Source organism: Chamaea fasciata, unplaced genomic scaffold, assembly GCF_029207755.1.
Source record: "Chamaea fasciata isolate MVZ Bird 193981 ecotype frontalis unplaced genomic scaffold, bChaFas1.0.hap1 SCAF_6, whole genome shotgun sequence".
In the NCBI taxonomy this organism is placed as follows: domain Eukaryota; kingdom Metazoa; phylum Chordata; class Aves; order Passeriformes; family Sylviidae; genus Chamaea; species Chamaea fasciata.
In genome coordinates this window covers 48,459,588-48,480,462 of record NW_027094091.1, presented here as the reverse complement: position 1 = coordinate 48,480,462, position 20,875 = coordinate 48,459,588, and the positions used below count along the sequence as shown (strand labels likewise).

General features: G+C 40.3%; 1 protein-coding gene across 1 annotated transcript; it reads right to left on the bottom strand.

Annotated features, from left to right (window-relative positions):
- Positions 1–3,220: 3,220 nt before the first annotated feature.
- On the bottom strand, positions 3,221–20,598 carry SLC9B2 (solute carrier family 9 member B2). The gene is made up of 12 exons (XM_066186296.1): positions 20,539–20,598; positions 17,851–17,950; positions 16,518–16,698; positions 15,000–15,170; positions 12,251–12,393; positions 10,365–10,492; positions 9,267–9,442; positions 8,629–8,735; positions 7,708–7,857; positions 5,367–5,475; positions 5,072–5,208; positions 3,221–4,102 (listed from the first exon to the last, which is right to left on the bottom strand). Exons 2-12 carry the CDS (start codon positions 17,938–17,940, stop codon positions 3,863–3,865), a joined length of 1,632 nt encoding a protein of 543 aa, XP_066042393.1. The 5' UTR covers positions 17,941–17,950; positions 20,539–20,598; the 3' UTR covers positions 3,221–3,862.
- Positions 20,599–20,875: the final 277 nt, after the last annotated feature.

The window sequence follows — 20,875 nt, the reverse complement described above, 5'->3', positions numbered from 1 at the left end:
AGAAACTATCATCCATTTTGTGGCTGTGTTACACCATGGCTGTTTCACAGTTAATTTTAGACTTCAGTTTAAATTCCATAAAAAGCTCAGTTTGGCTGAAAAAGAGAGAGTAAGCAGTGATTATAATCACATCATTATCACATCCCCTGGCCTGTGCAACTCCCTGCTTGCAGATAGACAATTCTGTCTTTTCCCATATGCTGCCTGCCATAACTGGTGGATGCTGGCTGCTGGGAATGCTTTCTGCTGTCAGACCTTTCTGTTGCAGAGGTTCTTGTGAACCTTCTGGAACAGCACAGCCAAAGTTCACATTATGCCTGTGATTGTGTCTGCACGACAGCAGGGCTCTCTGGTTATCAGTTACTGCACATTGTGCTCTTATTTCCTGCAAATAAGAGACTACCATGGCACAACGATTTTATTGGCTTGAATTTATGCCTTATTCAGAAATTTTCATGGCATGTTGTTCAAAGGGAGGTGGTCTTTAAATGTCATGCTTCACCCATACTCTGATAGAAGCCGAAATTGTCATGATACTTACTAAAAAACCCAGTCTCTTAAGTTGTTAGTCCTGATATATCATTTAATGAAAAGATGCAAGTGGAAGACAAGGAAAGGGAAATTATAAAGCATTAAAGTTTTTAATTTTAGAGCTGCAGGTCTATGTAATAGCTCCAACCTGATACTTTTTGAAGATTTAATAAAAGCTGGGGGAAAAGGGGTCTCATGAGAAATACCCACATAAAATGGGAGAGAAAGAAAAATTGATTCAATCTCACTTAGATTAGCAAAAAAGATGACAAGTTTTCATGGGTATATGGTATTCAGGCACTCAGAATTGCGGAGGTGATCTATTTGGAGATCTATCGTGGAGAGCACACTGAGGCTAAGGGAACAGGTAAATCCCATTTATGAAATGCTGTTTTGCTGATGAGGAAGTATTAGAGGCTGTCACAAACAAGAGCTCTTCATCAGAGGTTTGCTTTTTAACTTAAGGTTTTGTCCAAATTTAAATGGCTGTAATCATTACATCAGCACACTTCTGTTACTGAACATATTCCAAATTTGGCATAGTGATCTCTGTGGGAGGATTCTACTTCTTAAAAAACTTCACAAAAAAGCGAGTTCTTGTAAGTTTTACTTAAGTACAACTATTTTATGGACAGTCACTGATGAACTGAACACTGTATTTCCTCATCTTGTCACTTAGCTTTACCAACGTTACAATTTCCAAATACTTAACCTATTAAAACTACACGTATTTCACAAAATCATAGAATCAATGAGGTTGAAAAAGACCTCTGAGATCATTAGATGTGACCTATGACCACCATGACCTATGTCAACCAGACCATGGCTCTCAGTGTCATATCCAGTCTTTGCTTAACACCTCCAGGGAAGATGATTCTACCACCTTCCTTGGCAGTCCATTCCACTGTTTTAACAACCCTTTCTGTGAAGAAATTCCTCCTAATGTCCAACTTAAACCTCCCCTGGTAAAGCGTAAGACTTTGACCTCTAATCCTGTCACTTTGCATGATGAGAAGAGGCCAACCCCCACCTAGCTACACCCTCCTATCAGGGAGTTGTAGTGCAGTGAGGTGACCCCTGAGCTGCCTCTTCTCCAGGCTAAACACCCCCAGCTCCCTCAGCCACTCCTCACAGGACTTGTGCTCCAGACCCTTCCCCAGCTCCGTTGCCCTTCTCTGGACACTCCCCAGCACCTCAATGTCCTTGTAGTGAGGGGCCCAGAACTGGACCCAGCTCTCGAGGTGTGACCTCACCAGTGCTGAGCACAGGGGCACAGTCACTGCCCTGGTCCTGCTGCCCACACTATTGCTGATACAGGCCGGGATGCCCTTGGCCTTCTTGCCCCCCTGGGCACAGCTGGCTCACGTTCAGCCACTGTCACCAGCACCTCCAGGTCCTTTTCCACTGGGCACTGTCCAGTCACTCTGCCCCCTGCCTGTAGCACTGTCTGGGGTTGCTGTGACGCAAGGGCAGGACTCGGCACTTGGCCTTGTTGAACCTCATTCCGTTGGTCTCAGCCCATTGATCCAGCCTGTCCCGATCCCTTGCAGAGCCTCCCTGCCCTGCAGCAGAGCAGCACTGCCACCCAACTTGGTGTTGTTCATGATTTTACTGGGGATGTACTCAATCCCCTTATCCAGACTGTCAGTAAAGATACTGAATAGGACTGGGCCAGGGGAACACCAGGAGTGCAGGTGAAGTAGGCAGAACAGGCACAGAAGTCCAGGTATGTTACAAAAATGACCAAGCACAGCACCACTAATCATTGCTCCAGCTTCAAACCCCTCAGGTGGTTTGAAAGTATCTTCCTTTTAGGTCAGGAGATGAACTGAACTAAAGATGGTACATTCCTGAGGACGCAGAGAGAACAAGAATGTGCACAGTTAGAAAAATATAATGTACTTGACAACTGTTAAGGGAAAACTTACCAAAAATTTTCCTGGCATTTTTATCATTGTGCTGGAACTGCAGGCTATGAAATTTAAGTATTTCTCAAGAAGCTTTCTTTTTGCTTAGAGAGTCTTATACAAAGGCATGCATATTGAGCTGTACACAGCTCGTCTGTATGGCATATGACTCTCTGCAAATAGTACAGTGTCAACATTAGAAGTATTTAAGTAGTTAAAAGTATTTTTGTACATATTTTGGTTTGCATAGTAAAAATTTAAAAGCTAAAATAGAAATTACTAGTTCTTACTAATGCCAAAATCTAGGCACCATCAAATGTATTCTACACAGTATCCTGTAAAATGAGTTCAGTGAACTGTAGTGTAGAAATCTGCAGGAGGGTGTTGTCCACCTCACTTACAGGCACAATCTAGTAGCCTTTCCAAAAAAACCCAAAGTAACTTCCAGTTTCTGAGGGATGCTGTACTGACCCCATGCCTCAGAATGGAGTTACCAACAACTTACTTGGAGCTAGTTACTTGTACAAAACATAGCAGAGGCAGACAGATTTGCTGGTATCTGTCAAATGGTACCAAACCTAAAAGGCAAGAGCAGGATTTTGATCAACAGAGGTTACTCCTGGCTGTAGGACAGCATCTCTCTCTTGACATCATGTTCTGCGAAGGCTGAGGTACACAGGTGAAGAAGCAGAATTCCATACAACCCTCCCCCAGTTCTTACAGCCATCCTATAACCTTCATTTCATTTTCAGGCTCCATCCTTTTTTCTGTCAGCACCAACATCTCTATTACCACAGTCTACGATGGCCCCAACTGTCTCTTTGAGCATGTAAGCACCACTTGCTGTTCCTTGCCACGACCAGAGCTGACAGTCCTTGAAGGCACAAAGGAGTGCCTCAGCTGTGAGGGAGAAGAGCAACAGGAGAAGGCAAGTTTTGGAACGCAAATGAGGAAGGACAGGGAATCACCAACCCATGGCCAGACTTGTTCACTATGCATCAGCAATCTCTTACTTGGAAGTTGCCTTCTTTGAGTTGTGGAACTTGTCATCTCACAGCCCAGTTTCAACCATCAAGAAGTTATTCACATTAGTCTCCATTTTTTTCTGTTTATATTCTACCTCATGACTCCACTCCATGCCTCAACAATTCTGACACTCCCCCTGGCCTCATCACCCACACATTTCAAGTAACTCTTGACTGCTAACTTCTCAGTGACTCACTGCCAGGTCATCTCATTCACTGTTATGTTCAGCTATTTCATCTCAAGGCACCATCATCACATAAAAATATTTTATAGAACTCCATTGCTTTTAAAATAGCAGAGGTAACTGATAGTTTTAGTTTCTTCCAGCAAGACCAGAGACATGCCATCTTTACTCAACGGAAGTGCCATGGTTGAAGGACAAGACTGCTGTAGTTGTCTTATGAAGGTTCACAGGCCTCTGCTTCTTCTCCAATCTCTGCACCTTCCTCATTCTCCTTGCTATTTGTCTGAGCCTTCTGCAAAAGTCTGGGCCCTGCCAAACCGATAACCAGAGCTCCAACTGGAGCAGTGATCAAGATAGCCAAGAAAGCCACTGTCAGTACATCCATTCCATACTTTTCCAGTTGCTCATCTTGATGTTGTCTTGCTGTATCTAGGGCAAGAGAACCTATTGCAGCCTGCAGGGAAGAACACATTGCTGAGATGAAGCAAGTAATCTTAAGCATTGAATGAGGAAAAAAAGGAACCTATCATTACTCAACATTTCACATAAATTTGACGTTTTTAGTACATTCAACCCATCTGTTTCTGGGCTGTGCATAGCAAACACTATATTACACCTATGAGAATGATTTTCACTTGGCTATGCTTGGAATTTCCTAAGTTAATTAGTTTATCTTTGTTTTCCTCCCGTGAAGAACACTGCATAGCTGCCATTTTATCCACATTTCTGGAGAACGTGTGATTAATGAAATAGGCCAGTATATTGTGTATTGCAGCTGTTAAAATGCCACACTTGGAGAATGTATCCTCACAATAGTCAACTAGCAGCAGCTTCTGAAAATTTAATTCACTGATTATGGAATAAGCCTTGCCCGTTTTGAATATTAACTTTTGTTATCTTGTTTTGCAAGTAATCATGCTATTGAGGCAAAGTCTAAATGACTTTACAATCACCAAAATAAAGGAGCAGGAATGCAGCCAGCCTGAGGCATCCCTATTAATATGGCTCTCAGACCACTCCTTACCAAAATAGGTAAGGAGAAACCCATTCTGAGTCCTGATGTGACTGTCCTTGCAGACATTTCATGTGTAAGAGGGAAATGCTTTTACCTTTGAGAGTTCTTAGAATTTGTGTGTGAAGGCACAGTAATCAGCAATGGCTGAGAAATTGTTACATCTCCTGTGGTATATGTACAATTCACTGCCATTATTAAGAGTAAACCCAGGACACAAGCAGAACACCTGCACATAGAAGGTTCTCCACACACTTTTCAAGCAGTTAGAATGCTTTAGAGTATGAACAGTCAATGTACTACACTCAGCTGTCATTGAACCTTTCCCTGCTTACTGCTGTGCTAGTTACAGGGAACTTTGCTGAAGAAAATAGATTTAGCCTGGAATCAAAATGATGTTGGATTGTTTACCTGGACAGTGGCTTTGGGAATCCATGCCAGCGAGACAAATACCTTCTCCTTGAAATTAAACCCAGCAAAAGACACCATCAGGAACGTTGCTATGATTCGCACAACTAGGGCAATGCCTAATATAGCAACACAGAGCCCTGCAAGAGACAAACACTTCTCATTACTTTTGTGCATAGGTGCTTCTGTTTTTTTGATTTTTCTGGGGGTTAGCCATAGTCTGTTTTGTTTCAGATTTCTTTGTAGAGATTCTTTTGAAGCCAGTAATGAACGCTGGATAATTTGTGAATGATCTTACCAACAGTTTCAGGCCTAAGAGATGTAATGGATACTTCTGCTCCAATTAAACCAAAAAGAAAAGGTTGAAAGATATTCCATGCAACTGCCACAATTTTTTCTATTTCCCTCTGTAATAAAAACAAAAATAACCTGTAAATTCACAAAAAGATGGCCAAGCAGACACAACAGTTAAGTAATCATAGGACAAAATGAAAATGTTTCATAAAGATTGTCCAAAATCGCTCCTCTTTCTTTGACCTAATACTAAAATATTCAAAATCAGTTGCACACCTTTTGAAGGTCAGACTGCATCTAGCGGTCCTAGTAAATAAATATTTGATGTCTTGAGAGGAGAAATAAAAAGCACTGGTGTTTGAACAGTAACAGAGCAGTTTGCAGACAGGAGGAGGAAAATAAAGCATTGTTGCTTTTCAGTATTTAGAAAGATGTAATTTCAACAGCTTTGCTGTGAAGTTTCTGAGCCTTTGGGAACTGCGTGCCTAAACACGCTCTTCCATTTGTAGCTGAGCAGAGTCAGACTCTCCAGGTTTCAGTCATGACCTAACTCTGTCCGTGCTGCACTCAGTCAGAGGCCTCTCTCCATGTCAGCAGGAGCAAAGTCAGTCAGAGCAAGTCTGAAATCATATACCGGGAACAAATGCTGAACTTTCCACTGCAATACAGTGCATAAAGGCAAAATCATCTTTTCTCATGTTTGAACTTGATACATTTTTCCTAAAACAACTTCTGGTAGGATAAACAGGAATCTTCCACTTACATGAAAAGGTACACACAGCATATCAAATAGCACTTGTCTTTTAATTGAGTTCTACAATAGCAAATGAACCTTCAGGCTGGAGTGTGTGGAAAGTATAAGTGCAGTGCTCTGTCACTTAATAATCAATCCAGGTCCTAGACATGTCCCATCCTTGGTATTCTCTTTGGGACTGATCCTTCAACACCTCTTGCTCTTCTGTCAGTGGAATGGTAGGTTACAATAATACAAAAACTTCTGTAACCTTAAAGAAAATGAGGTGGAAATATATCTATCTATCTATCTAAACATTTCAGCCTATTTACTGCCCATTTGACTGTCCAGGAAGAGGTTCAATGTTCATTGTTCTCTGTAGACAGTGATTGTCAAATTCCTTCCACCATGGACAGTGGGAGGCAGTGGCCTTTGAGAAGCTCAGCAGGAAAACCTTGGTAATATACTGAATACACAGACACCTCTATCTGAGAAAAAAAGAGCTAAGGCATTTGACATCAACATACTTAAGGCCATGAAGCTTCATTCACAGATCAAAAGAATTTAAATGAAGCTTTTATAGATTGCATATATTCGTTTAAATTCCTTCCTCCCAAAATGATTTAAAAGCTTTTCAGTAGGGAGATTGATCAGTTGTAATGTCCTTAACTAGCTAAGTCCCAAGAAGAGCTTTTCATCCTTTAAAATTGGACAATCTTAGTTTCTTTTCATTATTATAACAAACCTTGAGATCTTAGTAAAGTCAGGGTCAAGATGGGGATAATAACATGGACTCTGCTATATGTAATCCCCCTTCCTTTTTCCTCCCCTTTTCCTGCTGAATGTCACAAAGCTTTAGATGTGGAGAGAAAACCCTCAAAACATTAAATGTAGATGGTATCAAGCAAAAGAGGCAGTCAGACATAGCAAGGTACAGAAAGGCAGTGGGGAAGCAGCAGTAAGATGAAGTAGGCTAGTACCCAAAAGAAAGTGACTAAAAAGCAGTCTTTCGCATGGCTTTTGTATGGCCTTACATCATCATTTATTGTGTGCACCCTGCTCTCTAACTTATCCAAATTACACTGGCTGGGATTTGGGAAAGATTAGAGAGGATAGTTAATCATCGCTTTTCATTTCACCCCCTCCAAACCACAGGGAACAAACCCTCAGGGTATTCAGGCCATATCCACAACTGGATCTTGGACATCCATCTGTAAATTTTACCATAAAGTGACTGTGTAGAGACACTCACAGAGCTGGGAATTAAAGCTTTGGATTGCTACTGTCAAGTGCCTTCACAACTAAGTCTCTTTCATTTGGCTTAGACATATAAGAAAAGCTGAGCATTTCTCAATCAGTATACCACTGGCATACATACTGCTCTACTGACATATATGGTAACTTTCTGGCATGGAAAATGCTAAAGACTTCCAAAACAAATGTAGAATGTGCAGCTTGGTTTGATTTTTTTTTTTTGCTTGTTTGTTTTTTAAATCTGCACACCCTCTAACGCTTCACAAATATACCATTACCACTCCTGACAGAAATTCAAGCTCCTGCCAGGCTGTCATTCACCAGACTTTGGATATGGTATGCTTATGTAAACATTCACCTTTTCATCAGACCATCCCACACCTGCAACAAAAGCTAAGACTAACGTGCAGAGCCCTCCTGATCCAGGGAAGCCAAAGTAGATGCTGCCAAAAACAGCAAACATAGACAGTCCAAGTACAAAATATGATCTCTTCCATGCCAAAGATGCCTGCAGCCGAGGAAAGAGACAAACAAAAAAGTGAATTTCTTTCAGAAATGGGGGGAAAAAGGTACTCCTGTTAATTTTGAAAATAAGAACTTGAAAATTAAACATTAATAATTTTGAAGGAATCAAAGCTTTCAAGTGAGACTTGAACTGCTCAGTTGGATTGAGGATTTTTTTCAGACATTAATTCCTAAGAATACAAATTTTGAAAATGTGATTTTTTTTCCTCTGCCCATCCAAATTCTTATTGCCACTAGGCTATTTTTATCACAAGGAATGTGATGCTCTGTTCCAGCAGCTCTGCCTCAACTCTGCGATAGCAGGATTTTCTACCTGTGTAGTCAAGTATTACAACAGTTTATCCAAGGAAAGGTGAAATCTTTGCCACCAGATGTTCTTAGGCTTACTGGATACATCTTAAAGAAGTAAATGTGTCCTGCATCAATCTAATAAATTATTATTTTACTGTCTGAAATGGGTATCAGACACTTCCTCCATTTCCACTCCCTTCAGTGAGAGCAGGATGGTGAGCTGGATTCTGAATTTCCATCAGGAAGGACTGTGAGATCATACATTATTATTGGTGCAGTAAATAAGTAATCACCTTTAAAACACATCTTCCCTTGTTAGGCTTTGCAATGTGGAAGCTGCTAGCACTGTGAAAAGCTTTCCCCAAAACCAGTTCCCATGAAGCTTTGAAATTAATAACTAAAGAAAATAATCCCTTAGCAAAGAATCACTTTATTATAATCTCTTTTTTAACTAGGTTTTTACCTGATCATGGCTTGGGAAATATCGAATAAACATTCCCAGAATTCCCCCAGCTGCTATGCCAACAGCAACCTCCAGCACTCCACGGAGCACATTGTACAGAGTTGAACCTGTTTCGCAAAAGAAAAACATGTTCAGTAAGCCCTACGCAGACCTTCACTCAAACCATGCTCTAGACCTATCAGGGTGATTCCAGGAAACTGTATGCTTTAAATTACTTGGGACAAAGGAGTTCAGGAGGGAACCTATGGGCCTGAAGGAATTGGATGGTGCAACTTTCTTTCTTTGAAAGCTTATGCCAAGAAAGTGCGCAAGAGAAGTCAGAGAAAGAGCCACTCTAAGAACACTGCCAAACCCAGTGAAATTTCAAAGCATTATGTTGGGCATGCAGGGCCCAGACTTGCAGCTAAGGAAGCAGTCAGGGAAAAATGTTCTCTGAAAGTTATCGTGACCCACAACTCAGAGCTGACAATGTTACGCAAGCTTTTGAACATGGGTAATTTCCATCTCAGTATTTAAGGCTATACATGAATTTTATAATGAGATGCCATTAAGTTACAAACCAGTCAGCCATAACAGAGCACAGATTCTCCAAAATATCACTGCTCTGCATTTCATCATGAACAGATTAACCAGCATACCGGAGGAGAAAGCCATCCCAAGGCAAGTATTGAAGCATGTGATAGCCAGAATGTCATCGATGCTGCCAGCTGCCATGAGCAAAGTTGGGACACCTTTCTCCACCCCATATCCCCCAGTCTGTAAAATCAGCATGGAGGGAACCACCACAGCAGGGGAGACTGCACCTAGAACAAAACTGAAAACACATAGGTTCAGCATCTCAAAAAGAAAGCACTGAACTAAAAAAAACTTCAAAATATTCTGACCTTAATTCTTTTGAAGTGTAAATAAGTAGACCTTTATGTAAAGTATTTTCCTAACCTTTCCCTTCTAATTACAAGCAGAGATGTTTCTATGCAGATCTGCAATCAACTCTTACTTTCTGCCCAACTCACTAACATTAAAAGTAAAGGGCTCCACAGACTAAAACCGGAGTCTCCACTGCAGGCCAGTTACGCTCCCTGACAGATGCCTTGATTGTCCCTGGTTGATTGGAAATTGTTCCTTGATTGGAAACCTGGTTTAGACATGCTTATGACTCTGTAGCCCAGTTCCTTCTCATAAAATTCAGCATGTGTCAGAGAAGGAGTTCACCCTTTTGTACTAGTGTATGGGTCTGGCCCAAGACCACCAATTTAGGTAGGACTAGATGGAAAAGGTCTTCTCTTCAAGGATGTTACTCTAGAATACACCATGCCATAACCTTATCCTTGACTTGTGACAGGAAAGCTGTCTTATATGCATCTCTCTGCATGGAAGTTCTGAATTCCAGTGTGAAAATTTTTCAAGCTGTGGTATAATTTTCTGTCCCCAAAAAGCACCCTGTGTTGTGGTTCAAGACTCAGGGATTGCACTATCCTTCTTCAAGTACTTAGGTCACAAACACAGAAAGAGTAATGATGCAAATACTCCTCTGCAGCCTGAAAATATGACCTTTAAATTAGCCACGGAGCCAGACACAAATGGTAAGCAAAAGACCACAGGGGCTAAGCACAGCTTCCCAAATGGCATTGAACTGAGGTCTCTGCTTGGCACAGAGAACTAAAAACACTTGGATCATTTAGCTGCAGCCTGAAAACCAGCACTTTTGTCTTACAGGAGAAAAGGCAGTACATTACCCTAATATAAATCCCCATTGCCATGGCAAATGCAGGAACAAGTAGGCAAGGACAGCAGCTGTGCCTGTTTCTGAGAGGCACGGTCCGAAAGCAAGCCGTAAGCAGACAGCTTTGAGTTTCTTAAGAGCCTGCAATCATAAAGACACAATAGCGTCAGTACCCTTGGCTTTGTAGAGAGGAAAAACATTTACAATCTGATCTGGGATTCTGATTCTTGTTAAAGAATCCTGTCTGAGCTGCACTATAGGACATGACATGGCCTAAACCAGAGATAGGCCCAAGCCCAATCAGATTTGGACATAAAATTTGAAATGTTGCAGCGAATCTAGATTTGATGAGGCTCCTGAATGTCAGAGTAACAGAAAATTCTGTTTGGCTTCTTGTCATTTGCTCCATCCACAGAAGATTTTACTATAATCCCAAAAGTTGCATGAGCATTTCCAAAAACTGCCCCAAAAATCTATGAACAAATCATGAAAAGTTGTTGAACTACATCAACTTGGTACAAGAAGCCAAGCATCTTTCAGCTGTCTTTCATTTGATATTCAGAGATAAAGCTCCTTTTGACTCAGCAACTTTAGAAATATTTTTCTAAACTAGCATATTTGCTTGTAACAGCTGTCTTTAATAGTTAGTCACAAACATGCGTCTGCTAGGACAGGTCCCCAATTTTGACATGGAATATACTAAAAAAAACCCCCCAAAACCAGTGAGTTCCACTTTTTACCAGTCCAGTTTACCAGCCCAGCAAAATCAGGGATGAGCAGAGCAATTGACTTCTTTGTCTTTACAACTTCAATTACATGAGGAACAATTTTAACTGCATCAAAGCACTGCCACACACAGAGTTCAAATGACAGTTTCATTGCCACGTGGAAGAAAAATGAGTCAGAAAGGAAGTTCCATCAGCAAAAAAAAGTTGTCATGAAATAGAAAGAAATGCAGTCTCACAGAACTGGACATCCAAGCTGTGTCTAACAACACACATGCTCTACAAGCCTCAGTGTCTTGGAAAATAAGATGGTAACATAGGAAAACAGACATTTTTCAATACTGACAAATCCTTATTTTCCTAAATAACTGAAGCACTGGCAACTCTCTAGTTTTTCTTAGTTAAGAAAAATCAGTTTAGATGTTCTAAACTACTCATACGTTACCTAAGTTTTATATAAATTCTGAATGGTTCCTTCAGCAGGCAGGGGCCAATATGGTACAGCTTTACTTCAGCCAGCTCATTTTGAATAAACAAAACCCTGCCTTAATCAATTTATGAAACATCATGCTTCTTAGGGTGCAGAGACTATTTTTTGTTCACAGGACTGTTATGGACTTCATTATGATGAGAATTATTGTTTCAGTAGTACAGCAGGATTCATCTTTGCAATTAACATATTTGCATTAAAATGGCAATGATTCAAAAAAAAAGTAAAGAAGTCACACAGGATTTACACTTTTTTGGTTGGTTGGGTTTTTTGGATTTCTGGCCACACGAAAACATTCTCTTTCAAGGACTGGGGATCCGTTCCATTACTTCAAATTTTCAGTATAAACTAACAGAGAGTTTGTCAGGGAGTGTAAACTCTTCCTAACAGACCATGACGGTGCATACATCCTCAATTTGTTCTGCTCCCAAAATTCAGGAAATGAAAATAATCATAATACCAGTTTTCTTCCGGTGATTTTTTTGATTGCTTGCCTACTGTACAAATCCAACTGCCAATATTAATACACATATAATTATACAACAGAAACTATGCTTTCTGTAATGATCTAATCTGCAGATGCTCCAAGACTGAGCAGTTCAATATTTTTAATGGAATAAATTACTCAATTTTTTTTTGACTGCTGTTGTATAGTCCACCACACAGAAATGGCTGGTGCCATACCTTTGGATCCAGGCCAAGTCCTGCTCGGGTCAAGATAATGGAAAGAGCAATATTCCTCAGTGCTGCAGACCAGCGTAGGTTTATCTGGACAAAGTCACTGATAAACGGGGTATTTCGGATTAGGAAACCAGCAAGTAGCATCCCTTAAGTCAAAACAAATAAGCTCCTGTCAAATGATTTTTTATTGCACAAGAAAAGCTTGCATAACACTCTTAAAAATAGACACTATATCATGTTTTTAAGAGAGAAAAAGAAACTATTTGTATTCCGAATTATTAGCCATGTTTTAACAATGAGATGGAGGCATGAGAAGAGATGAACACACCTGAAGCAGTGAAAGTGGCCTAAGAACACAGCAGGCACCAATGAATAAATCAGCAGGATGCTGATACAGAGTTTTAGTCTGAGTCAAAAGAATTCAGCTTTGCTTACCATGTGCAGGTCATACTTACCATAAGACACTTCTGCATCCTTAAAGATTTTTTTTCTTGTTAGCTTGTTTTAGTACAAAATTAGGAAGATCATCTAATATTCTGTATGTAACTCAGAAGTTGGGAATTGTTAAAAATCCTCTTAAGTGTAAGAAATGCAGGTATCACAGGAACCATAATGCTGCATTCATTAGGAAATATAATCTAAACCAGCTCATCATGGACTAACTTAAACACATTATAAAGTGTTCTAGCAATGAAACTCTTACATGAAGAGGGGAGAAAAAGGGGAAGGGAAATCAGAAACTTTGTCTTATCCTCTATTTGAGCTACCTGCAAGATACAACATTTTACAAACACTAGTAAAACTGTCCAGAGACTTCCTGCAAAGCTATGAAAGCCACAGCTCTGGAAGGATATGGAAAAGTACAGGAAAAGTTGACTTTCAATATGTATTCACAGAGATTCATTGTGAGTCCTGATGATTCAAAGATACATTTTTGTGCCATAATTTTATATTAGTCATGTTTAGAAACAGGAAACTAAAAAAAGACAAAAAAGTAAACAAATCAGTGTGCTCAGGTTGGTCCCAGCTCAGTGGGAGACTTGACTGTGAACTTGGTTTGTCCTGGGACACTCTAAACTTTTAGACATGGTTTCGACCACCTCCTGGGAAAAAACAGTGTCATAATTAATCTGTGGTACCTCGTGACAATTATATCAGGCTGGCACTGTGATCATGTACTCTTTGCAGTGTCTGCATGAGGTTCAAGTCACTGGAGTTACCCTGATCTAGAAATCTACTTAACAAAGCAAAATGTCCACCCCAAAGGATATCTTCACTGATTTGCACCATGCTTCCTGCTGCAGAAACCTCTCTGCAACATGCACCTAAAATATATTATGTGGTTGTTTCAGTACCAATTTCACTCCTTTTTCCTGAGAGAGAGGCTCACAATAAGGTGCTAAACAGAATATTCATAGACATTGTCTATCTCATCTTCTGAGTCATAGATTTCTCCAATCTTCCTCAAAGACTGAGGATCGGAACAATGAACTCTGTCCTAAACAACTCAAGAGACATGTGCTGTCATGCTGAAGTTTCTGTTGTCCAGTATTACCTGTCTGACAAGCAGTTTCATGCTCAACTCATAAATTTTAGATACAGATGTAATTAAAAAACTCCCAAACAAGCAGAATCCAAATGGTCAGAAATACTTTTATTTGTTTAAGAGGGGTGTTTACTTAGTAAGAGCAGACTCCCTGTGTGTGTATTCTGAGTTCACATTGCAGGCATGCATGCCGTATGCAAAACCCCCCTCCCTCTCATTTGAATTCTTTTCCCTCTGGTGAAATTAAGCAGCACAAGAGCGCACACACTGCCTGGACAGAGCTCCTGCGTGAGGCACACCACCAGCTGTGCAGGCTACAGATCCACACCTGGGCACCGCAGGCCCGCTCTGCCAAGGAGTTTTACTGTCTGTCAACAGCTTTACTCATTTAAGTACTAAACATAGCAAGGGGATGGGATACAGCTGGTGAAAAGAACCTGGAGCTTCATTTCCAGCTTCACTGACATCACAGCACTTCAAAATACTGTACTCATCTAAGCAAGTATAAAACCTCCTCTAGGAAAGAAACCTGAAAAGATTTTAAACATGTCCGAATTAACATTATTTTCATCTCCCATTTCTGTTTTGCATTTCTATGTAAAATAAAATAGGATGTTGATGTGAAAAAAAAAAAAGTTTTGATTGGATCAGAATAACTCCCTGCGGAAGAATTATTCCTTGTTGTAAACTTATCTTCTCAAGTTTCAATTATCTTGAGATAAAGGAAGGAGAAGAAAGAAATCCTTTGCACTACCAGTAGTAGGGAACTGCTGTAGTATTTTCTTTGGAAAACATTTTCATTGTGTGAGATACTAAAGAAACAGCTCAGGATAATTTTGCAAAGAGATTACTATTCTACTGTATGTAGGATGATGTCTGGATTAAGATTCCTGTTTGGTATTATTAAACCCAAATTTTAAGTAACTGTGACAGAAGGGTCTGAAGGACAATAAACTTTGAGTCTGTAGGCATACAGTTCTCTGACCCACAAAGAACTAAGTAGAGAGCCTTAGTTAATTTCACCTGAGCCAGCCTCCTCTCTGGTCCTTTTCAGAGAGGACCAGAAAAAGTCATTCGGAAAAGCTACGGATTTTGAATGTGACGCTGTTTATTTGTTCCCAATCCAAACATGTCTACCATACAGATACTACTTGATGGTTTAAACAACACAAATATGCAGGAAGAAAAGAAGGAAGGATATCTTACCCAGAAGAGCAGGGAGAGGGGGCAGTGTTCGTATTTTAACAAATCCAAAAATTTTACCTCCGATGACAGCAAAGAAATAAAGAAACAGAATTCCGAAGAGTTTTCCACCTGGGAGACACTCAGCCCCAGTTATGGACCAAACCACAGCCCAAACAAGGACCACAAATGCAACTGGAACAAAATGAAGAATAATTACTATTTAATCATCTCTCAGAAACAACTTTGCTCATAGATCATATTTGTTTTGCTATTAAAGAAAAAAGTCAGCCATGACTTTTAGAAATGAACTTACTTACCTTAAAAATTAGTTTAATTATAACAATGGAGTTAATCTTTGTTGGTCCCTAAACTGATGTTATGATGTTACAGATGCTAAAATATTAAAATATTGCTAAAATACTTTAAAATTGGTAACAAGAACATCATTAAATATCAAAATAAATTTAGTGAACCTCTGTCTGCTGTGAAAAGCATTTCACAGGTTCTAAACTTAAAGCAAAGACTTTCACTAACTTATCTTGCATTTGTTTATCTTCTTTCAGCTACTTCAGAACCATAGCAAAATCTACTGCTGAACAGCCTAGCATATCTTCAAGGTGATGACTGCAGCTCCAGTCTAATCCTTAAAAGAATTGAAGCATAATTTTTTGGCTGAATGCATTGTTATCCCTGGGAAAAAAAATGTTCTGAAGAGGGTCATGTCTCTGGACATCTGGAGTACAAATACTTTCCATAATACAGCAATCAAAGCAGGATAATACAGAGGGGAAAAAATCCTGAAAAATATCATGAGAACAGTGTGTGAAAATATTATAAAATATGTGAAAATAATATGCTCTTTCAAGGTTCAAAAATCTGTTTCTACAGTTATCTAATCAGAACAGGCATGCATACATATAAAACAGAAGACTGAAGGAGAAGAAAAAAAATGTGTTGAATAAATGTCCTGCATTTTCAGATTGGAGTTTCTTAATCATACTTGAGGGTGTCAGGTGGCAAAGAAAGACCAGTAGATTTCCAAACATAAAAGCCTAAGAATTCCAAGTGGCTGTGGAAGCAGTCAAAGACATATGAAATGTCTTTTGTTAGGAAAAAGCTTAAATTATTGGCTAGCCAGGCATTTCTTTTGGCAGTTTTCAGTTTAGGACAAATTCTAAACCAAATAGATCAGTTTGCCTTGTAGTGAGGACTCTTGTCTTTGCAAGCCTGTGGTATTAAGGACAAACTATCAAGACAAAAATTAGGAGGTCTTTCTTCTGATAAAAACAGTTTGCAGTGCAAAAACACACCTACCATAGTAAATACATAGACTGGAGAAACAAAAACTGTACATTCAAACCTTTGTTTCGTCTTTTTTTTCCCTCCGGCCAAAACATTCAAACAATGCTGTGATAAGTAAAACACAGCTATTTCCATTCATTATTTTCAAGGATAGTGGACAGATATCATGCCATTCAGAGAAACAGGTCCTTCATTTGCCATTTATCATTTTAATTAAGCTCTGTCTCTCTTACCTACCATTTGTCACTGTATGGGCCAGTAAACCCTGAGGAGGACAAGCAAATATTTGCCTCCATGTTCTTGCAGATATTGAAGGCTCTGCCGTTGGTTCTGGAGGTTGCTGAGTGCACTGGTTTGAGAGAGCAGTTTCTTCTGTTTGCACATTCCCATCAGTACCTTTGGCATCTGCTGTTGGCCCCTGTTGAATGCAAACAAGGAGACTCCCTCAGTAGCGGCACTGTATGTATCTGAAGCAGTGTGCAACTTCTGAAGTCAGCTGAGATGCACTGGATCCACACAGAGGACTACATTAACTAAACAACCACTATAGGAATGTCCAGCTTTGATGTATTTTTTGGCATTTTTGGCCCTGTGTTTGTTTTTTTTGTGTGACACAAAGACCTGCAGGTGAGAAACTGCAGGACATTTGCCTTTATATCTGCAACTGACAGGGCTTCTGTCCCAATAGATACAGCATCTGTGCAGTAACAATATTTGCATATTTGATGAAGAAGCAGGCCAGGCTCAGCTTGTCTTGTGTACAAAACTAAACCTTTATTAATATTTTCTACAATTTGATAAGGTACTGCATTCAGATTGGACTTCACAGTACAGTTAATGATTAGCATCATTCCAGTGAGTTGGTGTTTTTAATATAACTCCTAAATAACTTCTGTTGCAAAGCCTTGAACCAAAATAACAAAACAAAGATGAAAGAAAGAGCACAGCTGGCCAGCACAAGCTTTACTTACATGATCCATTGCTGGAAGGCTCAAGCTGGTAAGTCAAAGTAGAGATGGAGAAATACTACCCTGGGAGTTATTCCCTTGAATAACTGTTCTCTTATACTGGTACACCTACTTATCCATATTCATAACCAAAGCACTTTTAGACCATTTTTGGATATGTCTCACTTAATTTTAGCATTATTTTTGACAAGTTAATCATCTGCCTTCCCGTATGATTATTCATGGCAGCATATTGTCATACTGTAGACATGGAATTCTGCTTATAATGTGGTTTGGCCCTTCTCCAGTAGTAGTTCCACATTTCTGATTATTTTTCTGTCTCTTACCTCTCTCTCTCTCTCTATACATATATATATATTCCTTACTCAGAGTCATGACTGGAACTCAGATCTCGTGAGCTTTCAGCATGGAGTTACTTGTTCACCCCATGATTCTGTGACTACCACGTGCATAAAGATGTGCCATATAAACATCCAGATGAGATACATTCAATAATAAAAGCTTACTTTGAAGTAGCTTTTACATTAGGAATTTTATTCTAAAAAAAGGAAAAGGAGGGTTCTCTCTGATTAGAACAATATTTTGCAATCCTAGTTAATTACCTCACTTTGCTCATGCATGGGAATCATGCCCTTTCTCTCACATACTGATAGTTTGGAATCTTCAGTGTCATTTACATCTTCCTTTACCATTGTTGCAAACCTGAAGAAAGAAATAGTAGTGAAAAAGTTAAAGAGAAGCAAATAATCACTATTTTCCAAATGGATGACTTCTCAGTGATGTTATCTTTTCCCCACAGATCAGGGGGAAAAAATTATCCCATTTCCAGTTTCAAATTATCTCAGCCCAGTTTCAAATGTAGTAGTTTCTGTGTCCCTCTGTATGCTGTACCTAAGAACAGGAGACAGAAACTAACTGAAGAACAGTATCAAGCTTAAAAATTCAAGCACAGGAAAAAAAAAAAGAGTTTTAGAATCACAATTATCTGTGATAACTTCATTCCTTCTTAAAAGTATGACTGTAATACATCTTAATCTATCTGTGCCTCCTTTCAGCACATAATAAAAGTTATTTGCTGTCAGCACCACTTAGCAGGACTATTAGTTCTGCAAGTGTCACAAGCCCTGTGTACATGTCAGTGCAAGTGACCATTTAATAAAGTTAGAACAACTGTAGTTTGTAAAACTCTAAGAGGTTTCTAAAGTTTCAGAAGACACTTTTCCCCTAACTTAAACCTGACTGATCCAGGTTGATTTTCACAGGAATTTTAAGAGCGTGTTTCTGTTAGATGCTGCTAGTTACAAACACATTGACTGAGTATCTATGAAAGTGAAGATGCCTGTTTTAATAAGGATCAGGACTTTTCAGAGCTTGCAGCCTGATTGAAGAAGGCTCCTTTTTACTGATTATATCCCATGGAGATACTTGTCAAAGTGGGAAATAAGATCCAAGTCATTTGTGGATAATTAACACTGTATTTGCTTACTCTAACTAGTCCACTTCTTGTCCCATAGATTCTAACAAGAGATATGGCAGTGTACTGTTTTTTATGTCGGTATTTCCGGTGCACATATTTACTGTAGTTTCACAAGTGTGGGCCATCAAGGAGGGCAGGCATATATCTGGAGACAAGGCTTGATGGTGTTATCTCTTACAGCAAAGGCTGGGATATATTCTCTAGCAACTAAATTTCTTTCAAGTCTTTTACATTTCTCTGGCCATATAAAACACCAGTGAAGTTAAGCCAGAATTTCCGAGCCAAGAAATTCCTTCCATGCTAGATGATTGGAAGTAAGTCAGAGCTGATTCTCACAATTATCAAGCCTCAGGTTTAAAAAGAAATATTTGATATTTGGGAATGGCTGATACCATAAAGAAGGGCCATTCTAACACCTATGAGGTTTTGTTTGAGCTGTTCTGATGCGAAACTGGCCAGAGGCACAACCAAGGCATAGAAGAATACAGAGCCATAGTCAAACATTTTCAGTGTGTTTTAAATTAATAGTTGTGCTTTTTTTTTCTTTCCTTTTTAAAGGTAAAGTGTTTATTTACTCTATTTTCAGTACTTTTCTGTATTTTTAATTAGTACCTGTGGAACCAAATAGTTGTGTTTTTAGGGTTTTTTAAACTACATCAGTGATACTTTGGGTTTGGTTTTTTTTCATCTTTTAATCGGGGCTGGGAATCCACAAATGCCAGTCTTCCTAACCGGAATAGAACGTATCAGCAACCTACCAGTGCCTCCCTCCTTTGCTTCACTGACCACTTTCCCAGGGTGGATACATATACTTAATTTTGCACTTGGTTTGTGTGCATGCAAAGGACAGAAGGATATTGTCCTCCTTCCAGCTTTGCACGGGCAACATCCCAGATCAGTCACACAGCTGTTGACACAAAATACATTAACGCTTCTGAGAAAGGCAAGTCCACCTCGCCACACAGCTTCAGCTCCTGAAAGCGCTGTTCACAGCAGCGTGTGGAACAGGAAAGATTGAGTAAGCAGGGATATTGAATGTTCTGGTTAACAGGAATGGTTAACAGGAATGTTAATGTTAACAGGAATCTAACAGTGCTGTCCTTATCTGTTTTGTGGCAGGTCTTCACTGTGTTTGCAGGATCAAGAACCTCCTTTCAAGAACTGTCCCTTGGATCAACAGGACCAAAGTGAGTAGTTAGTGTACTTATGTCAGCATGGGTCTTTTGAAAGTTCACAGGTTTTGGGGTTTTTTGGGGGGGGAGATGGGGTTGTTTTGGTTTTTCAATTTCACTTTCTACTCCAACAAAAATCAAAGATTGAGAAATCACTGAGCGGAATTTATACCTCAGGGTTAAGGTCTATCCCATGGAAACCAGCCAATAACAGACTTATTTTAGTACCTCCCTGTAAAATACACTTTTCTCGTTTTGAAGGCAGAAAGGTTTGTATTAGATCCTCTCATTTCAGTTGTTTTTGAATGGGTAGTGAGGGAGAGCTGACTGACAGGGACAGCATGTGCATTGCCTACGGCATGAGCCCTGCTGCCTCGGTGACTCTCGGCATTCTGCCTTGCACAGAGAAGGCGCAGAAAGCACTGCACATGAAATACCACAAACACCACCAGAGCAACTGGCACTCAGAATAAATAATGATTAAAATACCCAAACCCTCATTACGCACAAAAAGGCGCTAAGCAAACCCGGGAGCAGCCTCCTGTCTGCCAAGCCTGCTCTGAGTTCCCACCCCGGCTCCCGTCACCCCTCCTGCTGCAGGGGATGGGGATGCAAGGAGACGGGAGGGGCAGAAAACTCACCTGCGGCACGGCGGGGCCCGGAGCGAGGGAACAGCCGGGAGCTCCGCCGGAACGGCTCCGGCTCCTCCTACCCCGCTGCTGCTGCTGCTGCTGCTGCTGCTGGCGCAACAGGCCCTCCTCCAGCGCCGGGGATGCCCCACAGGGCCTGCCCCGCGCCACGGCGGGAAAGGCGGCGGGACACTCGCCGTGGTCCGAGCTGTCAGGTTGGTGGGAGCGAAGGACCAGACCTGAGCCCATCCAAGGCTCTGGATACCCGTCAGGGCACACAGGAGGAAGATTTTTGTGTCTTTCACAGCCAGTCCCTCATGACATTCAGTGCATCCGGTACAGACGAAAA